Here is a 21,384-nt window from a genome sequence, read left to right as displayed (position 1 = left end):
TGAAATGGCTATAATGATATTGACTTTGCAGGTGGTGGTCAGGATTAGTAAAAGTGAAAGTGCCCAGTGTATTCCTGAGGGACTTAATGCTGGATTAATGGCAGCTGCTAGCAATGTTCATGAGGTGGTATGGCCTGATGGTTAGCACATGGCTTGCAGAGCCAGCCAGACTCGGGTATGAGACTGGCTCCGCCACTCAATTTCCTCTTCTGAAAAATGGAGATGATAGGTCCCACCTCATAAGGTCATTTAGGGGATCAGACAAGAGGACCCTAATTGATGCTGCCTGAACACTCACTATAGCCAGGCACTATTCTAAGCACTCTCCAGTATGAAGTCACTCAATCCTTTCAATAATCCTATGAGGTAGGTACCACTACTTTCCCCATCGTACATCTGAGGAAACTGAGACACAAGTTAAATGACTTGCCCAAGGTTACTGAGCCAATTAATGGTAGTGCTGGTATGCAACCTCACGCATCTTGCCTCCAGAGTCCACAAGCTTCTCCACTACTCTAGGCTGTCAGGGTTTTAGCACAGTGCCTGGCACAAAGGAAGTCCCCAATAAACATTAGTTACTATGGCTATGAAATAATAACATATACATTTTCAAAAAACACGCTTTGGGAACTGAGGTTAAGGAGTTTGACTAAATCTTTAATTTTAACTTTGGTTGAAGACAGAAGCTGGGTCTTACCCATCTTGTATCCAAGAGCTCTTGGAACACAGTGAGTGCCTGGTGTAGAATAAGGACTCAATAAGTATTGCTGGATGAAGGAATGAGTTTTTCAAACTGCTGTATTTCTTAATTTATAACATGGCAGCCCTTATGGGGAAGGTTGGTGCTGACTGAGCTACAGGGGACTGGGCCACATTTGACCTACTTTGACCAACCTTTTGTTTTCCAGGCCACTAAAGGGCCATGATTCTCACAAACATGTTAATTGGTCTACTGTCATTGCATAATCCCCATTCACTGGCTCCACTTCTCTCATCACGCATTTCCAGACAACCACACCCAAACCTGGCTCACTCCTTCTACACACACATACCTGGCCCATTAGACGCTAGGCTTTTCTACACACTGGAAGGTTCCCTCTCTATCTTATACAAGATCTAGTCTCTACCTGTCAGTCTTGTGCCTGCTTCCTGAAGGACTCAGTTCTCTCACTTTACCCAAATCTTCATGACTTGGAGTCTCAAAGCTGTGGAGTTCCTTGTTTCTTATACCTGGGCACTCAACTCATCCAACTCAACTCATCCAACTCAAGAGCTGGCCTTGCAGCTGCAGAGGAGTAAGCTTGGGACTTACTGATCATTCTCAACAACTGTGCAAAGTCACTCTCTCTCAGTGGCAACACCTCCTCGTGCCCTTAGACAGATGCCTGGGGCTCTCTGAGCTTCCTTCAGGGAAGTTGCATTCTTCCAACAGCCCAGAGATGGGCCCGGCACATACATGCACACGAAATGCAACAAACTTTGTCACACACGAAATTCTACCCAGAAGGCCTGAGCCCCCAATAAACACCAAGTTATGGGCAGATCTGGCATTCCTGGATTCCCCTAAAGAGTCCTGTGAGTGAAAACCTTGCTTGGCTTCTCTCCCCAGCTTAACACAATAAATAACCTTCTGATTGCCACCCAAATCAGGATGTGCAAGCCAAGAGGCCAAGAGCTGGCCTGGGTGTGGGGCAGGGCGAGGGTGAGGACCCGGAGCAAGCGCTTGGCCCTGGGTGAGGCAGAAGGCCTCCTCCTTTCACCTCCATGTGTGACTCATTTCCAAGTATCACTCCCCTCATGATTTCCTCCTCGTCTCCTCCTCTTGTCACCCACAAACCAATTTCCATTTGCCGTCTTTTCCCCATATGTATTTTTTAGTTTTTCCTCTACTAATGTAGTATCCATTCCTTATCTGAAAAGCTGACCTCACATTTTCTCCCTTCCCCTAACCCTCTGGCCAGAGTCAGGCCATAAGGCCCTCAACAGCTCCAAATTCAAGGTCATTTCCCTTGGGTTGCCATCTTGCTCTGGCCCCATGGCCCACACCACAGCCCTGACTCACGTTTCCCTTCCATGTACACGTCTTCATTGAGCCCATTCTCTGTGCTCAGAAAGGACACTAATCAGTTTGTAATTTCCTAATTATTCAGCCTCTCATGTCATTTCTATCTTGAACCTAGACAGTTCCCAGCCAAGCTCTTAGGAATATGCTGGTAGGTTGCCTAAGCTTAGAAGAAGCAAGGGTGTCAGACATCCTGGGACGTGTGACTGTCACTTCGGAACCATGGTCTGACATAAGCCCAGATGTGCAGTCTGAGGTCTGTGATGAAACACTTTATTTTTTTATTTATTTTTTGAGACGGAGTCTCACTCTCGTCACCTAGGCTGGAGTGCAGTGGCGTGATCTTGGCTCATTGCAACCTCTGCCCCCCAGGTTCAAGCGATTCTCCTGCCTCAGCCTCCCGAGTAGCTGGGATTACAGGTGCCTGCCACTGTGCCCTGCTAATTTTTGTATTTTTAGTAGAGATGGGGTTTCACCATCTTGGCCAGGCTGGTCTTGAACTCCTGACCTTGGGATTCACCTGCCTCGGGCTCCCAAAGTGCAGGGATTACAGGTGTGAGCCACTGTGCCTGGCCGAGACATTTCAGAGAGGAAAAGAGCTTCCTTCCAAATGTCCCTTGGTGGGAACTGCGTGGGACTGGGATGGGAACAGTTCAGAAGGCTCATACATGAGCGGCTATACTTCCAACCTTTTCATGGGGTCCTTTCTACCTCCTACCTGTGCACATGACGGCAGCAAAGACCCAGCACTGCCCGTAGCGCACGGGCTGGCAGCCTGTGGCATACCACTGCTTCAGGATGGCAACGCTGCCCGTCCACTCCGCAGGGTTGGTGCCGTCTGTGTAATTCTCACTCCAGTTTCCATTGAGCACCCCATTGTCATCATTGCTGTTGATCTGAAGAGAAGCCATATAGAGAAGTGTTAGAAACATCAGTTTCCTCAACATGCCATGTGTGGGCTGCCTTGGAAGACCCATGGGCCTGAGAAACAGAGGAGAGACTTTTGACAGCATTTTACTGCTGACTTCCAGACCTGCTGGGGAGGGCTAAGGATGGGGGTTGACTCTTCTGACTTTTGCTCCACTGTGAATTAGTTTATTATTATGTTCCTATCTACCCCTTACCCATGTCCTCCCATCCCCTGCAAAGCTGGAGCTTACCTCTGAGAGCTTTAAAAAACACTTCAGAAAAGAGGAAATTTAGAAACAACAAGACCATTTCCCAAACCGGAGCTACACTCACCCTTTCTCAAAACATGCAATTTGGAATTAATAGAGGTGATGACCCACACCCAGCTATTTCAGAGCTCGGTTGAGAAAACTTGTCACCCACATTCTGGCGTCAGTCTCACCCAAGATGGCTTTGCCAGAAGGACCCTCTTTCACCCAGGGGGCAACTGTGAGTGGGCAGGGCTCCCGTTGCACAGCTTCCTCCCTCCCCAGGCACGCCAGGGACCTCACCATGGCACACACCACTCTGCTGACGTAGACGGGGCTTCCCCGCAGGGCACAGTCTGTGGCTGGGTCAGTCTGGAAGTGCAGGCTCTTGTCTAGCAGCTTCAGGCAGATGTCTATGATTTTGTCTTCAAACTTCGGGGGGAGAGGCCGAGAGGGAAGGCACCCATGCTTGTCACGTGGGAGTATGTAAAAAGTAATGACTCCCCCCCCCCGCCAACCCTAGTGGAATATAAACTCACTTGGAAGGTAACTGTGTCAAACAGAACAGTCATGAATTTCCTCCCATTCAGGTGTGGGGTTTCAAAACTCTAGGGTCACAATTCACCTGGTGCATACGCCCTGCACACCAAATCCCTCCCCTTCACTCTGAGATGACTATTGCTACTCCTGGGTTGTTTTGGGTTTTTTTCCCCAGTGAGTCTGACTGATTGAAAAGGCTCCTCCTCTCCTCTCAATCCCCACACTCCTAGAGCCCCAGGGGGTGTTCTTGCCAAAACCACATTGCCCCTGCTTCCACACTCACCTGCCGACCCAGCTTAGCATTGGCAGCTACTGCTGAAGTGAGGGTGCCAACCTGCCATGGCACCTGTGATTCACTGGGGCTCTAGGCTGACTAATTGCATGTGAATTATGGAAATTTCCCACCCAAGGCAGGCTGGCTCCTCTGGGTCCTTCGGACTTGGTGTGAATGCCACTCCCTCTGAGGCCTTCCCCGAGCCTGGGCCTGCTTTAGCGCCACAGCCCTAGGTATGTCCCCTCTCCGCATGAGACTCAGTTACGTGATGTAGTCAAGTCTGTCTTTTCCTGCCTGAGTCTCGGGGCTGTTTCAGTCCAGCTCTCTTCACAACTCTGGACCTTAGGCCTGGCACGGTGCCCAGCACTTTGCAGGAAATCTGTACCTCTTTGTAGAACAAGTGTAAATGAATGCATTTATTCCTGTGTAACACTGGGCAACACGCAGAATTAGGAGGCTTCTCTGATCAATCTTCCCCAGAGGATAGTCTGATCAGCTCACTTTTCTGTTTTCAAATTTTCAAAGGCCTCCTACAGCCTAGAGAATCAAAGCTCTGACCTCCTTCAGAAGGCACATAATTTCCTCCCAGATCTGGCCCCAACCTCCCTCTCCAGCCTCAGGTCTCAATAATCACCCTCCGCCCCCATCCCTACCATTTTTCCTCCAGCAACACCAAATTTCTGCAGCGGACCAAACCGTTTCCCACCCTCGTGTCTTTGCTTATGCTTTCCCTCTGGGATGTTTTTCCCACTATCCTTCACTTGACTAACTCAATTCAAACATCTCCTCTCCCAGGAAGCTTCTATGATACTCCCATGCCCAACCAAGAGCTCTTCCCCTTGGCTCTCACAACTCTCTGCCCTGTCTCTCAATCTTTACATATTCCACTGCATGATAAGTGACCTGTTTATGTATCTGAGTCCCCATTACACTGTAAGATCAGGGACAATGTTGTATTCATTTTCATATCTTTAGCACTTAGCACCCTGGCTAGCACTGAGCAGGCAATCAATATATATTTAATGAAGAAGAAAGACAGAAATGGGCCAGGTGCAATGGCACACACCTGTAATCCCAACATTTTGGGAGGCCGAGACGGGAGGATCACTTGAGCCCAGGAGTTTGAGACCAGCCTGGGCAATATAGTGAGACCTCGTCTCTGCAAAAAATAAAAAAATTAGCCAGGCATGGTGGGGCATGCCTGTAGTCCCAGCTACTCAGGAGGCTGAGGTGGGAGGATCACTTGCGTCCAGGAGGTCAAGGCTGCAATGAGCCATGATCTCACCACTGCCATCCAGCCTGGGTGACAGAGAAAGACCATGTCTCAAAAACAAAAAACAAGACAACAATGAAAAAAGAAAGACAGAAACAGAGGGACCCAGGTCTGAGAAAGCAGCAACCCCTCACTTCTGTTTCTCACAGATGGCAGCCCACTCCTGTCCAGGTCTCTCCATGATGCCCAATCTGCCCATGCTTAGTGAGGATTGAGTTGGGGCCAGTTGAGGCCACTATATCTCAGCTTGGCTATAGCCACCCCTGGGCCCAGGCTGGGGCTGGAAGGACACATATGTTGGAGTTCTATTTGGGCAGGTCTAGGAGAGGAATTCATATCAAGCTGAGACAAGGCTCCACAAGGATCCTCAGGGTTTCCTAGCTGACAGCCTTCTGAGTGGCTGAGGGTTGATCCTCTCCCTCCCACAGTGCTCTTGGCATTGGGGCTCAGCCTCGAGAGCCCTCTTCCTTGCCTGGCACTGGACTTCCTGAAGTCCCTGCTGCAGGCTGAATTTGAAATGAGAGGCAGGCTTTTAGAAAGGCAGGAGGTGCAGAGCATTGCAATTAATATGACGTTATTTTTACATATAAAGTAGCGTTTTAGAATATGTGTAGAAAACAAAATGTAGAGGAACATACACCAAGCTGGTGATGGTGCTTGGGATGACCTTCATGTATCCATTTTTGTAATGTCTCTTTGCAAAGCTTTTTAAACAAGCATGTATTAACTTTCATAATTAGAAAGATGTATCATCAAAAAGACACAGAAATAAAGAGACAATAGCCATGGGGAGGGAGATGCATTGCTGCTCATCAGCCCTGCTTCTGGCTGAGACGTTCAGGGGACAAGTTGTCCTTGGTGTGACAGAATTGATGCTAGGATCAGTCACCAGGAGTTGTGAGCATGAAGTGAGAGAGTGGAAAATGGGACCCTAATGGAAAAACAGTTTAATGAACCAAAATGGCAGGCATCATCACTGCTGTGGTGGTTGCCATGCCTTCCATCCTCACCCTCATGCTCAGTGGAATTCCTGGGTGAGGCGCCTTTAACTGCCCTTACCCTTAGCTCTTGTTGTCCAAATCAGACATGATCAGCAAAGAGACAGGCCCTCCCACTCCCTATGGCTGCTCCTCGGGCAACCTGGGCTCACAACACACATCTTCCTCATGCCGTTTAGTTAGCATTGGTCAGCAGTTCTAGGTGAAGCTCACATGCGCCCTGCTCCCTCTCCCCACAAGCTCAGGGCCGGGATGGGCCATGAGCAGGGCTGAGACTCACCTGTCCATAGTTCCAGGGACACGGGCGGATCCAGTTCTTGCTGCCTTGGTAGATGAAACCATAATCATTCATGACATACTCCTGCCTCTGGGGCTCACTGTCCAAGTAGACAGCATCCTCTAGGAACCAGAGTGGGAGGGCACGAAGCAGAAATGTCACCTTTCCCTTCCTGCCCCATTCTCATCCCCACAGTCCCAGAGGAAACAGCTCTGGAGCAAGGGCCCCTGGCGACACCAAGAGGGGCATGAGGTGGTAGGTCTTAGGGAGTCTACACTCCCAACACCAGCAACAGGCTCAACATGAACATAAGGTGGAATAATAAAAATTTATCTTTGGTGGAATTTCTTGGTTTACAAAGCACATTTACATCCTATCCCCATTTTAAGGTTGAGGAAACAGGCTCAGAGTGATTAAGTAAATTGCCCAAATCACACATCAGCACAGAGCTGGAAATTGAACACAGCCCACTGATTCCATATTCTGTGCTCTTTCTGCTATACTAATCTTGGTTGGAAAAGAGAAAACCAGACCTTAAGGGTTGGCATTGACCTCATTATTCCTTTTGTAGGCATTTAATCTAGGCAAAGCATTTCATATGTGCACAAAGATTTAGACACTAAGCTGTTCATCTGAGTGCTGTTTATGATACTAAAAAGCTGGAAACCACCTACACGCCCTGTTATTGGGGAGTAGTTAGATAGCTTCAGTACATCTCCACCATGGAATCCCATACCGTAGAGATGTAAGGTGGCAAAATCATGTACATGGACATGGAAATCTGTATGTGATACATAAAGTTTAAACAGATTACCAACAATGCTTACAGCATGAATATATATATATACACACACATATACTTGCTGCCCATATGAATAGAGGGTTTTGAAGCCGATTCAAAAATATCTTAACATTAGGTTGGTGCAAAAGTAATTGCAGTTTTTGCCATTGAAAGTAATGGGGCCTACTTGAGGGTGGAGGGTGGGAGGAAGGTAAGGATTGAAAAACTACCTGTTGGGAGTGTGGAGAGGCTGTGGAGAAATAGGAACACTTTTACACTGTTGGTGGGACTGTAAACTAGTTCAACCATTGTGGAAGACAGTGTGGCAATTCCTCAAGGATCTAGAACTAGAAATACCATTTGACCCAGCCATCCCATTACTGGTATATACCCAAAGGATTATAAATCATGCTGCTATAAAGACACATGCACACGTATGTTTATTGTGGCACTATTCACAATAGCAAAGACTTGGAACCAACCCAAATGTCCATCAATGATAGACTGGATTAAGAAAATGTGGCACATATACACCATGGAATACTATGCAGCCATAAAAAAGGATGAGTTCATGTCCTTTGTAGGGACATAGATGAAGCTGGAAACCATCATTCTCAGCAAACTACCCCAAGGACAGAAAACCAAACACCACATGTTCTCACTCATAGGTGGGAATTCAACAATGAGAACATTTGGACACAGGGTGGGGAACGTCACACACCGGGACCTGTTGTGGGGTGGGGGGAAGGGGGGAGGGATAGCATTAGGAGATATACCTAATGTAAATGACGAATTAATGGGTGCAGCACACCAACATGGCAATTGTATACATATGTAACAAAGCTGCACGTTGTGCACACGTACCATAGAACTTAAAGTATAATAATAATAAAGAAAGAAACCATTAAAAAAGAAAAAAGAAAAACTACCTGTTGGGTAGTATGCTTATTACCTGGGTAACAAAATAATGCATACATCAAACCAAACCTCTGTGGTGTGCAATTTACCTACGTAACAAACCTGTACGTGCACCCCTGAACCTAAAATAAAGGTTAAAAATTATCTTTTTAAAGTTAAGAACAAATAAACAAAAGGCCATGGGCGCAGACATCCTCTTCGCAGGGTCCTGGAACTGTCTGGAAGCTCTGCCTGACCCTGAGGGAAAGGTGCCCTCCTCAGAGGCAGCCTCAGACACAGCCTAACAGGAGGCTGGTGCAGGAGGCCTCGTTGCTGAGATGTATTTTATTGAGGGTTTGGGCCAGTGTGGAGAGAAGCTGCAGGTTCGTGGTTGAGACCACACAGCCCCCTCCTCTCAGCCAGGGCCAGCAGTGGCCTGAGCTACACGGTGAGGCTTCCCAGCCAACACCCTCCCGTCCTGCAGCACCACAGGGCACTTCAGCCCCCACCAACCCTAGGCCCAGTGTTGGGTCTCCCCAGGGCCTGGGTGTGGCACAAGCTCAAGAGAGAAGGCCCCACCATTAATGCTTTTCTCCCCGCTGCTCAGAAGGCCCCCAGAGAGAGAGAGAGAGAGAGAGAGAGAGATGACACAGAGACAGGGAAAACAGTCGACTGGTCCTTCTGGATCCCATGGCAGGGTCTCTCCACCTGGCTGATGGGTGAGCATTCTGAGCCATTTGGGGACAGGGAAGTGGGAAGTGGTTAGAGGCGTTAGAACCCATCCAGGGCTCTGGGTCCCGATGTGACCCAGGAGGCCCCCTTGGGATAAGGCTGGGGGAGAAGGTAGAAAGGGAGGGAAGATGGGAAAGGGATGGTCCCCTAAGTCAGAAGGCAGACTTGGGAGTCTGGCCTCTGCTCAAAGGCACAGCAGACCCATTCTCTACTCCTGACCCCTTCTGCCCACACTGTGTCCTTGTGTCTGCCTATGTATCTAGCCCTGTCCCCAACTAGATTTAGAGGTCAGGGCTTGTGAGACAGGTAGTGTGAGATATTCACTGGAAACCATCATTCTCAGCATTCTATAGACTTTGTCTATAGAAGAAGAAGAAGAAAAAAAAAAAAAACTGGAAACAGCCAAAATGCCCATAGAGGACTAGTTAAAAATATCTGGTGCATCCAAACAGTGGAATAATTGTAGCTGTTAAGAAAAATGCTCCTGGCCGGGCGCAGTGGCTCAAGCCTGTAATCCCAGCACTTTGGGAGGCCGAGGCGGGCGGATCACAAGGTCAGGAGATCGAGACCATCCTGGCTAACACAGTGAAACCCCGTCTCTACTAAAAAAACTACAAAAAATTAGCCGGGCGTGTTGGCAGGCGCCTGTAGTCCCAGCTACTCGGGAGGCTGAGGCAGGAGAATGGCGTGAACGTGGGAGGCGGAGCTTGCAGTGAGCCGAGATCGCGCCACTGCACTCCAGCCTGGGGGACAGAGAAAGACTCCATCTCAAAAAAAAAAAAAAAAAAAAAAAAAGAAGAATGCTCCAATAGGAAAATGTGCCCAAAGTTTAACTGTTAAATTAAAAAAAAAAGCTGGAGAATGGTACATATTACCTAATCTCACTTATGGTATGTATTGTAGAATCGAACACACACAGAGGCATAAGTATTTGATTAAGCACAGAACACTTTTGTAAAACTACACAAGAAAATGTTAAAGGTGAATGGAATCTGGAAGAACAGAACTGCAGTTGAATGGAACTTAGAGATTGGGAGGCTTTACTTTTTACTTTATACTTTTCTCTTTCTTTTTTTAACCCTTTCCTTCATTCCATAAATACTCAATGCAGTGCATTCATTACTTTTATAACGAAAAAAACTCTAGTTAACTTAAAATTACATGATGAGGGTAGATGTTATTCACGGTCAAACTTAATTGTAACAGTTTTTCTGTTTAAGCAAAGATGACTTGGTTTATAACTTGAAAATTCTAAATAAGTAAATGAGTAGCAAGGTTTCCTGCCCTAATTGGTGGTGGTTGGGGTGGATGCTGAGTGCAGGGAATTGGGGAGGCTCTGGGTGGCCCAGGAGCGGAGTCTAGAAACCCTTGAGCCTGTCTCTCTGGCAGCACTGACAGAAGAGAAAGGAGGGCACCGCCTGGGCACCCTGCCTTACCTGGGCACCAGGGATTGAAAAGCAGGATGAACTCCCCTAGCTGGTAGGCCGTCACAGACCCCTGGAAGGAGTCGATGTGGATTTTCAAGAGGTACCGACCCACGGCCGCCGTGGGAGGAGCGCACAAGCTCACCTCTGTGGAGGTGGCCCCACTGTTCTCCAGCCAGGCGATCCAGGGGCTGGGGCTGTGATGGCGTGCCAGGCTGAACACAGCCCGAGTCCCCAAGGCCAGGTCTGGCAGCGGTCCTAAGAGGGAAGTAGAGCTGAGGCCCTCTATGGCGACCTCCAAACCCCCGAAAATCCCCTCCCAGACACACACAGCCCCTGTGAGCCAGCTGGGGTTCTTACCAGTCTCAACCACGAAGATGATGTTGTCCAGGCCTGGCTGGAAGCCCCTGTTCCTGAAGTACAGGGTGAGGTTGAAGGCCTGGCCCCGGCGAACAAGCAGGTGGTCCACAGTGATCTCCTCCGTGTGGTGCCGCACATTATTTCTGGAGCTCTGGAGGTCTGTGAGGGCCACTTCTAGCCCTGCAATGGGGCAGGCAGGGTTAGACAAAAGAGTGGGGTTGTGGAGCCAGTCCTATCTACCACTTACTAGTTCTGCAAACTTGAGAAAGTAACTTAGCCTGAGCCTCAGTTTCCACATCAGTAAAATAAAGTCCATAAGATCAGCCTGCCAGGGTGAGGATGAGGATGAGGATTTAATGAGTTTCCATGCGTGCACGTTCCTCTTTCTTCCGTCTTCTCCTGACCCTCTATTTTCTTCCCCCTTACACCCTCCTGGAGGGGCATGGTTTTCTGCCTCTGTCCAAGTCCTTCTGTAGACCTGGCCAAGTTTGATTGCTCCCTTCAGCCTCACATGGCTTCAGACTCACCCCACATCCACTTTCTTGGACTCAAGTTAACAGTCTCACTTGCCCCTGTACTAGCCGCCAGGTCTGGGGAGCTACTCCCTGGTTTAGTTGCCCTGGGTTAACTTTCCTTGGGCTACCTGCTCTTCTTTTTTTTTTTTTTGAGACAGAGTCTCACACTGTTGCCCAGGCTGGTGTGCAGTGGCACGATCTCGGCTTACTGCAAGCTCTGCCTCCTGGGTTCACACCATTCTCCTGCCTCAGCCTCCTGAGTAGCTGGGACTACAGGCGCCCGCCACCATGCCCAGCTAATTTTTTATAGTTTTAGTAAAGAGGGGGTTTCACCGTGTTAGCCAGGATGGTCTGGATCTCCTGACCTCATGATCCGCCCGCCTCGGCCTCCCAAAGCGCTGGGATTACAGGCATGAGCCACCGTGCCCGGCCACTAGCTGCTCTTCTTTTAGCCATCTGCTGGCTCTCTGACCACCACAGGCTGTGTGCTCAGTGCCCTGGGAGCTTGGATGCTGACGACAGTCAAAGAAAGTTCCATTCCCAACCTTCTGGAGCCTCTGCTAAAACACAGACTGACCTCACTAGTTTCCAAGTGTGCCTCTGTCAGAAGGGTCTGTTTTTTATTTTTCCTTGTTTGACCATGGTTCTGCCATGGTCTGAGTTACCTGGTGGGCTCACAGCCTTTAAATCACAATTGGCTCACCCATCTCCTTCTCAGCCTATGCCCATTCACCTGTCACTAACTCTCTTCATGCCTTCCATTAAAACATCTCTGGTGTCTATCCATCCCTTTCCACATTCACATAATTCCAACGTCTTCTCCTCATTCCTAGTCACCATAATGGCCCCCATGAGGTTTTCTGCCTCCTGTCTCTCTCCCCATCTCCCATCTCTTAATGCATTATCAGATTACCTTTCCTCAAGACAATTTAATCATGCCATTCTTTTACTTTACAAGTTCTGAGATCTCCTACAGTCTACCATATAAAAGGCACATCCTTAACTTGACACAGCTCTTCATACTTGGCCTTAGCTTATTCTTGCATTCTCACTTCCATCATTCCCCGCATTGGCCCTCTCATCTAGCCAATCTATGGCCAAGCAAATCCCTGTCTTTGTATTTGCTGTTATAGCCACAACTCAATGGCCCCTCACTCTCTAACCAAATTCCACCTGTCCTCCAGTATCTACCTGCTCCATGAAGCCTGCCTCAGTTGGCCCACCCTTCTTTCCATCACCAACTGAGCTATACACTTAACTGAATCGCTCATCTGCTTAATTGACAAGTTAATTTACATGCCGTGCTCATTTGTTCATTTATATCAACAAACCTACTAGTGTAAGGATTAGGATGAGGTGTTCAGATATTTTTCTTAATTACTTTTTTATTTGTCTGTCTTTTGCCTCTAGATATAAGCCAATACGTACAGAGACCTAGCTGCTTTGTCTTGGTTGTATTTAGACTTTTTCAAAGTGAACCAACGCATTCAACAGAATCCAACATTCTTTCATGATAAAAATACTCAACAAACTAAGAATAGAAGGGGACTTCCAGCCGGGTGCGGTGGCTCAAGCCTGTAATCCCAGCACTTTGGGAGGCTGAGGCGGGTGGATCACGAGGTCAGGAGTTCAAGACCAGCCTGGCCAAGATGGTGAAACCCTGTCTCTACTAAAAATATAAAAATTAGCCGGGCGTGGTGGTGGGCCCCTGTAATCCCAGCTACTCGGGAGGCTGAGGCAGAGAATTGCTTGAACCCGGAGGTGGAGGTTGCAGTGAGTCAAGATCACGCCACTGCACTCCAAAGCCCACAGCCAATACCATACTTAATAGTAAAAGACTGGAGGCTTTCTTGCTAAGATAAGGAACAAGACAAGAATGTCTGCTGTTGTCACATCTATTTAACATTCTACTAGAAGTTCTACTAGGGCTATTAGGCAAAAAGAAAAAAAGAAAGAAAGAAAAAGAAAAGAAATCAAAGACATACAGATTGGAAAGAAGTAAAATTGTTTCTATTTACATATGACATAATCTTGTATGTAGAAAATCCTAAGGAACCCACCAAAAAAATAAAATTAATAAATGAATTCAGCAAGGTTGCAGGATACAATATCAATATATAAAAACCAATGGTATTTTCATACATTTGCAAAGAGTAACCTGAAAATAAAATTAAGAAAACAGTTCCATTTATAACAGCATAAAAAAGAATGACTTAGTAAATTTAACAAAAGAAGTGCAAAACCTATACCACAAAACATCATTGAAAGAAATTAAAGAAGACCTAAATAAATGAAAAGACATTCCATGTTCATGGATTGGAAGGCAATATCATTAAGATAACAAGTTTTTCTACAGATTCAACACAATCCCCAACAAAATCCCAACAGCCATTTTGTAGAAACTGACAAGTGGATCCTAAAATTCATATGGAAATATAAGGGATCCATACCAGCCAAACAGTATTGAAAAGTAAATACAAAATTAGAGGAGTGGCACTTCTTGATCAAGGCAATGTGGTAGTGGCATAAGGATAGACATATGGATCAGTGGAATAGAACTGAGAGTCTAGCAATAAACTCACGTTTACGGTCAACTGATCTTTGACAAGGGTGCCAAGACAATTCAATGGGGGAAAGAATGCTGTTTTCAAAAAGTGGTACAGGGGCAAGTGAATATCCACATGCAAAAGAACGAAGTTGGATGCATAACTCACATCATTTATTAAAAATTAACTCAAAATGGATCAAAGACCTAAACATAAAAGCTAAAGCTATGAAACTCCTAGAAGAAAACATAGAGGTAAGTCTTCGTGATCTTAGACTAGGCAACAGTTTCTCAGATATGACAGCAGAAGTACAAGCAGTGACAGAAAAACCAAATGAATTGGACCTCATCAAAATTAATAACTTTTTGTCTTCAAGAACGTCATCAAGAAAGTGAAGAGAAAACCCACAGAATGTTAGGAAATGTTTGTAAATCATGTATCTGGTAAGGGACTTATATCCAGAATACGTTTTTAAAAATTTGTATAACTCTACAATAAAAAAGACAACTCAAATTTAAAATGGGCAACAGACCTGAATACGTATTTCTCCAAAGGAGATATGCAAAAGGCTAATAAGTACACGAAAAGATGCTCAACATCATTAGTCCTAGGGAAATACAAATGAGATACCATCTCACATCCCCTAGGATGACTATAACAACAAGTGTTAGTGGGGATACAGAGAAATTGGAATCCTCATACATTGCTGGTGGGGTTGTAAAATGGTACAGCACTTTGGAAAACAGTCTGGAAGTTCCTCAAGATGTTCAACAAAGAGTTACCGTATGACCTAACAATTCCATCCCCAGGTATATACCCAAGATAAATGGAAACATGTTTACATAATACCTAAATAGTGATAGCAGTATTATTCATAAGAGCCAAAAAGTAGAAACAACACAACTGTCCATCAACTGAAGAACAGATAAACAAAATGATATATCATACAAAGGAATATCATCTGGCTGTAAAAAAAAGAATGCTGAACATACTAAATATGGATAAACCTTGAAAATATTGTGCTAAGTAAAGAAGTCAGTCAGACATAAAAAGACACATATTATATGATTATATTTATATGAAATGTCCAGAATAGGCAAATTCATAGAGACAGAAAGTAGATTTAGGGTTTGCTAGGGGCTAAAGAAAGGTGGAATGAGACGTGACTGCCAATATGTATGGGGTTTCTTTTTGAGGTAATGAAATGTTCTGAAACTAGATAGTGGCAATGCTCGCAAAATTTTGTGAGTATATGAAAAACCACTGAATTGTGGACTTTATAAAGCTGAACTTGATGGTATATGAATTATATCTCAATAAAGTTGTTATAAACAAATATGAACCAAATTGACTGTGCCAAAATACCCTAATAAGTATTAAACTTTATCTTAAATCTCTTTGAGTGCTTTTGATTACTTTAACACACATCTTTTTCATAAACTAGTTTTTTATTATTATGAAAGAAATTAAACACAATGATCAGCATATCGTAGGTACTCGGATTTGCTAGGCTGAATAGAATTCTCTCTCTTTTGCAAAATCACTGCGTACTTATTTCAGATTTCAGATTTAATCAACATCTTATTGAGGGCCTATCTACTCTGTGCCAGGCACTGTGCCAGGTACGCTAGGACAGTTATCTCATTTATCTTCATCGCATCCTTGGAGGGACAAAATGTCATGTCATCCACACTTGGAGATGAGAAAATCAAGGTTTGGGTGGGTTAAATATCTTGTCTAAGGTTAAACCAGGATTCCTGAGCCCAGTCCAGTGCTCTTCCCATCACCCAAAAACTGTTGCCCACTGCTGGCTTTCACTCATGATCAAAAAAATGTCCACACCCACTGCCAGCTAAGAAAGCACTTGGCTTTTACCTAACAGTGGAAAAAGAAGCTCACCCCTTTTGGAGACCAATTTATTAGACAGCACTAACTGGCTACAGTTCAGGTTGGGAACATGATGCAGGCTACTCAGCAGGCATGGCAGCATCTGCCTGGCAGCAAGCGCTGGGGCAAAATTCCATTCTCTAGGGACATCCTGGGCCATGTTAATCTCTGCCTAAGACAGGGATGACTCTTCAGCCCAGGTGCCATCTATTCAAATAGGAGGTTCATTGACTACTGGGCATATTTGTTTTCCTTGAGGTGAGAGGAGAATGGGGTGAAATGATCAGGAAATAAACAGAAGCTTGTAGAAAGAACTTTTAAAGGAGGTGATCTTAGTAGTTATCCTAGAGAGACACTCCCACATGAGCACACAGAGGCATGGATAAGGATGTTCCTTGCAATATTGCTTGTGTAATTGGAAAATTGAAAACAACCTAAATGCCCATCAATAGGGGACTGGATTAGAAATTACTTGCACTGATACTATGAGAAATATTGAGGTAGATCTATAGGTACTGACTGGCATGGACAGAGCTCCCAGACATACTGTGGAGTGAAAAAAATCAAGTTGTAGAAATATACACACAATATGATGATACCATGGATATACCAAAAAAGACCACACATGCTAATCCTATGTATTACATTGAGTAAATGTATGTCTGAATGTAAATGTGCAGACAAAAGACAGGTAACTGTTTACTCTGGAGATGAGGCTGCCATTGGGGATGGCAGGCAGAGGACTATAGCTTTATCTATAATTATTGATTTATTTTACTCCAACTATGTATTCCTATACTTCTTGTGCAATTAAAAATTTTGAAAATTTTAAAACAAAAATTTAAACACAAAAAGTAATAAATAAAGGTAAGGTTGTTACAGTTGTAGAGAAAGTTGAAAGCTTATTCCTCTAAATGATTTCAACTAACGATTTAATCTTCACAGCAGCTCTTTCCAGAGAGAGGGGGATGATATAGAGAGAAGGTTGCTGATGGGAAGATTAGCTAAGATCAGTAATAGACCTTCTGAAATGGAGGAAGAAGAGAAGATATGAAGATTCAGAGAACTTAAGAGCTGGAAGACAATTTCAAGATTGTCTGGTCCAATCCCTCCTTTTTCAGGCAAGGGGGTTGGAAACTAGAGGCAAAGTGACTTGTCCAATGTCAAAGGGTCAGCTAGTAGCAGAGAAGGACAGAAACCCTGACCCCCTCATCTCTGGCCCTGCCCTGTTCCACCTGGCTATGGAGGCAGGCATGTTAGCAAGCAGCTGTGTTGCTGTGTTTACCTGTCTGCCTCTACGCTGTCTCTTGGTTCTCAAGCCACCAATGAATACTGAGGTTTCTGGGGTTCTTGCTTTTCCTGCCTCAGTTCTGTATTTACTTCTTTATTTCTCTGAATCCACCCTCCACCCCTTGACTTCCTACAGCCTCTCTCTGTCCTCCTTATCCCTGAACTCCAGTGGCCACAGGGGCTTTCCCTACCTTGGGCCATGGTGGCTGCCTCCGGTTCCTGGGATGCTCCCCACAGAACAGCTGGGCGGTCTGGAGCTTCAGCAAACTGGTGCCAGAGTGTCTACTTCCCCTTCTATTGGAAGCCTCCAGGAGAACTGAAGGCGGGGCTGGACTGCTGCACTGCCACCTGATTACCGAGCAGATCACAACTGGTTTGCTCACTTGCCCTCAGGTTTTTCTTGGCAGTGTTGCTGGATTGAGAGGAGGTGTGGAGGCTGATGAACCATCACAGCCTTGTGCCATGTGGGCCTTTGATAGCTCTTGAGCAATAGGGCATTCCCAGGCAGGTGCTGTGCTGTGGTGAAGTCAGGAGGGAGAAGCGAGCTGATGGGCCCGCCAGAGGGATGCAGGGGGCTGCTGGAAGGAGCATCAGGGTCCCAAGACTCTGCTCACAGCTTAAAGCACCTCACTGAGCCGAGAACCCTGCTAGGTAACCAAGGCCTCTCTTTTATCCTGAAAAGTCACTTCCTGAATATTAAATGCAAACAGAACCCTCTCTGTCTGGATCTCCTTCGGTATGATTTCACTGTATTTAGCTTTGGCAGTGGCACTGTCTTGCATGAGACCTGGCAGGTCCAGGGCAAATCACAAATAAAAGCAAATAATAACAAATAAAACAGAGGAAAAAAATTGGAAAGATTTATGGAGGAGGTGTGGAAATAGGTGAGAGGGTGGGAATGCCGGTGAGCAAGGGCCTTGATCCTAGTAAGAAAGGCACAAGCCCTTTCACAGGGAGAAAAGCGCAGGTGGAAGGAGAGGCAGGAGGGGGAAGGGCTCTGCCTGTGGAGTGGGTGGGACCCCCATGCCCACTCTGTCTTTCTGTGCTCTAGGGCACTTCTCCCCACATCCCCTGCCTTCTGGGTCCTTCTCTGTGGGGAACCTCATTCACCAGCATTGTCCTCCCTCCTGTATTTTCAATTCTCTCTGTCCCCACTCAGCTCTTTTTTTTTTTAAAACTATGTAATTATTTTTATTTTCAATGTCCAGAATGTGTAAAATAAGGGCCAGAGCTTCTTCCTGGACTTAATTTTATAAATTCTTCGTTGGTTGGTGAGACCAATAGCAATACTTTTTCTTGTCTAATTTGGTTTCTGGGAAAGCTTCGTTCAAGTCCTCAATGGTCATCTGATCAAATGGAATTAAGTTCCTCATCTTCTCCAGCTGTTTCTCATATTCTCCAGTCCTGGCCTTTGAGAGAGACACCCACTCAGCACAAGTTTTCCCATCTTATTTTTCTTCAGCATCCACCTGGGCAGTATATTTATCCTCTGGTACAGGAACCTTCAGGGCATTAAACTTCTCTCAAAGTCATCCACCAAGCCTGCCTTGGCCACATTGGCCTTGTAGTAAGCCCAGTCAATAGCTGGTGGATTCTCAGGTAAAGTAGCCAGCTTGGAGGTGAGGGTCTCATTCCAGGATTTCAGGGAATTAGCAATGGCCTTTTGGTTTTGCGGTATCATCTCTGCAAAAGCTACCCAGTCAATGGTTTTTAGAGCAAGTTTTCACCCAGCCATCTTGGTATCTTTCACCGACCCTGGCAGCCCATGGTCCACACCCCACTCACCTCTTATAGGGTATATGTGCACAAATGCAGTTCACTATTTTAACACAGCACATCCACCTTCAACTCTCATCCCCAGCTTCCTCGGCAGCCCCTGTCCTTTCTCTCAACTCCACTTCTCGGCCAAGCTCCTTGCCCACTGCTTTGCCTCCCACCACCCCTCACCTGCTGCAGACTGCCTTCTGTCCCACAGCTGCCTCGACGCTACGCTCACTTCCCAGCTCTGAGGGCTAGGTGCTGGGTGCCTTTCCTGCTCTTGCCCTGCAAGGCCTCCTGCAGCCCTGCCAGTACTGACTACTCCTCCTGGGCTTAGGTGACTTCTCTCTCTTGGTTGTCTAGCTACCTCCTCATCCGCACTGTCCTCTTCCTCTCAGTCCCCATCACAGACTTTCCCTTCTCGAACTGGTGCCTCCCAGGGATTTGTCCCCATCTCCTCTCTTCTCACTCCACTGGCTCCCGCGTGACACTGGGGACCCCCAGAACTGTGTACTGCAAGCACCTTCTGCTGGACAGCTCTGCTGGGGGAACCTTGGACACTTCACAGCCGAGGAGCCTAAATGGAACTCCTCCTCTTGCTCCTTCCTCTCAAAATACCTGCCCTTCCTCTTGCACATCTGGTCTTGGTGAGTGAGGACACTGTCCATCCATCACTTCAGGGGACACCTGCATGCCACCTTGTACTTCTCCAGCTTCCTAACCTCCCTTTAGCCCATCAGTCCAGCCCAATTCCTGATGCTGTCCTGAAACGGTGCCCCTTGCTCTGCCTTCACTGAAGCCCCCGCTTACCTGGATAACTCCTAACCAGTTTCCCATTCACCCTTTCTCCAAATGAGTCACCAGTGATTTTTCTGAAGTGCCAATTCCATCAGGTTGCTCCCCTGCTTAAGATCCCACAGTAGGTAAAGTCCATACTTCTCAGCATCACCCTCAAAGCCTTGAGGGTCTTCCCCTCCCTACCTGGAGGCCAGGAAGGCTGACCCCCTCTCTCCCGCACCTCCCTCTCTCCCTCTGTCTTGCATGTATCAGCCTCTCTCTTTCTGAAATGTCCTCCTCTCACTCATCTACTTTCTGCAGTACCCAGGCTCAAGCATCGCCCCTGCAGGAAGTCTTCCTGACACCCTTCCTCTGCTGCACCAGGATTCTAATCAGGGGCTGCTTCTTCTGCATTTCCTATTAGCCAACTCACGCCTTAACATTATGAATACTTATCTGTCTTTCCCCCAATCACCCTGGATGGCATGGACTGTGTCTTATTAACAGCATTCCCACTGCTTAATAATGACAGTGCCTAATAGTAGCAGAATGACTAATACAACCAGCAGTAGCTTTTAATAACATATATTATTTTGAGGTATTTATATGCATGACCCCACTTGGTCTTACAACATCCCCATGGTTAGTTACTGTTACTGTTCCTACATTACAGATGAGGAAAGCAAGGCTTAAAGACATTAAATAGATCATTCACAAAGAACTGGTAGAGCTAGATTTTGAATGCAACCATCAGACTCCAGAGCCTGGGTGCTTCATAAGTGCTTGCCTGCTGCAATATCTGGAACATAGTTGGTTTTCCAGTTCGTATTTATTGCCCGATAGAGTGAATGAATTAAAAGATGATCCCTACATAAACAAATGGATGAATGCCTGAACCCACTGCCACATGCTGAGATGGGTTAGCTGGGAAGGAAGAAGGAGCATAGAGAGGAGAGCGTAAGGGGCATAGGCAGGAGAGGGGGAACAGGAAGGTAAGTGCAGCTAGGGTAACTGTGGTGGCCAAAGGAGAAAGTGCCCAATGGCCAGCTGGACTCCCGTATGTTTTGTGGTGCCCAGGCCAGCCCGAAGCATCTGGGAACAGTTGAGAGGATTTTGGAGCAATCAGGCAGTCACTCTGAGTAAAGTCCCTTGAGTTGTGCCAGCCTGAGTGGCTGAACTCTTGGCAGCTTTGCCCACGCCCCATCCTTGAGGAGAGGGCAGGGAACTCACACCCATGGTGGAGGGCCTGGGCCTCCCCCAAAGGACCTCACATGGTCAGGAGCACTTAGAGAAGGATTGTTTAAGGTAGCCACTGGACGAGAGAGGAGGCGGAAGCACCGCAGGGGCATGAAGCCCATTCATAGGTCCAGGAAAACCCCGGCCAGCTCCTCTGCCTGGACCCTAGGGCTGAATAAGACCTGGGCTCTGGGCCTAGAGAGGTGGTTTATAGGTTCAGCCCCTCATTCGATTTCTGTGAGCCATTAGTCAGAGGGTATGTGGGTGAGGGTGCTGGGGAGAGGGAGACAGCTCTGATAGAGCAGCTTGTCCCTCAGCTCAGGGGAGGGGACAGGGAGAGAAAGGGAGGCTAAGCAGAGTTGATGAGCACCTTCCTGTCTGGAAGGAAGCAGGGCTGTGCCCACAGGGAGGGACACCTGAACAGAGAAGTGAGGACACATCTGCCATCCGCATGGGGCAGGCCAGTGCTCACTAGGTTGGGGTGGAGAACCTCCAGAACTTCCTTTTTTTCTTTAATTTTACAGATGGGGTCAGAACTTTCTAAGACCCAGAGAGACTTAGGTGCTGATTCTGGCCCTGCCATGAATTTCCGTTGTGCCC

The 21,384-nt window shown here is 46.7% G+C and overlaps 1 protein-coding gene and 1 pseudogene across 2 annotated transcripts in view; both read right to left on the bottom strand.

Annotated features, from left to right (window-relative positions):
* Positions 1-17,287, bottom strand: part of TGM5 (transglutaminase 5) — a 34,769-nt gene extending 17,482 nt beyond the window's left edge. The window contains exons 1-6 of one of the 2 annotated variants that reach the window (XM_003266796.4): positions 17,205-17,287; positions 10,776-10,955; positions 10,428-10,673; positions 6,585-6,703; positions 3,523-3,651; positions 2,781-2,958 (exon numbers count right to left, since the gene is read on the bottom strand). In XM_003266796.4, coding sequence (XP_003266844.1) covers positions 2,781-2,958; positions 3,523-3,651; positions 6,585-6,703; positions 10,428-10,673; positions 10,776-10,955; positions 17,205-17,214 — 862 coding nt within the window. In that variant the 5' untranslated portion in view covers positions 17,215-17,287. The remainder of the gene's footprint in view (positions 1-2,780; positions 2,959-3,522; positions 3,652-6,584; positions 6,704-10,427; positions 10,674-10,775; positions 10,956-17,204) is intronic. The other variant, XM_003266797.4, reaches the window with a different exon arrangement.
* Positions 17,288-18,263: 976 nt separating this feature from the next.
* LOC100605224 lies at positions 18,264-18,748 on the bottom strand (annotated as a pseudogene).
* Between the last annotated feature and the right edge of the window lie 2,636 nt (positions 18,749-21,384).

This window comes from Nomascus leucogenys, chromosome 6 (assembly GCF_006542625.1).
Source record: "Nomascus leucogenys isolate Asia chromosome 6, Asia_NLE_v1, whole genome shotgun sequence".
In the NCBI taxonomy this organism is placed as follows: domain Eukaryota; kingdom Metazoa; phylum Chordata; class Mammalia; order Primates; family Hylobatidae; genus Nomascus; species Nomascus leucogenys.
Note: the sequence above shows the minus strand (reverse complement) of the source record. Positions and strands in the feature narration are given on the sequence as shown.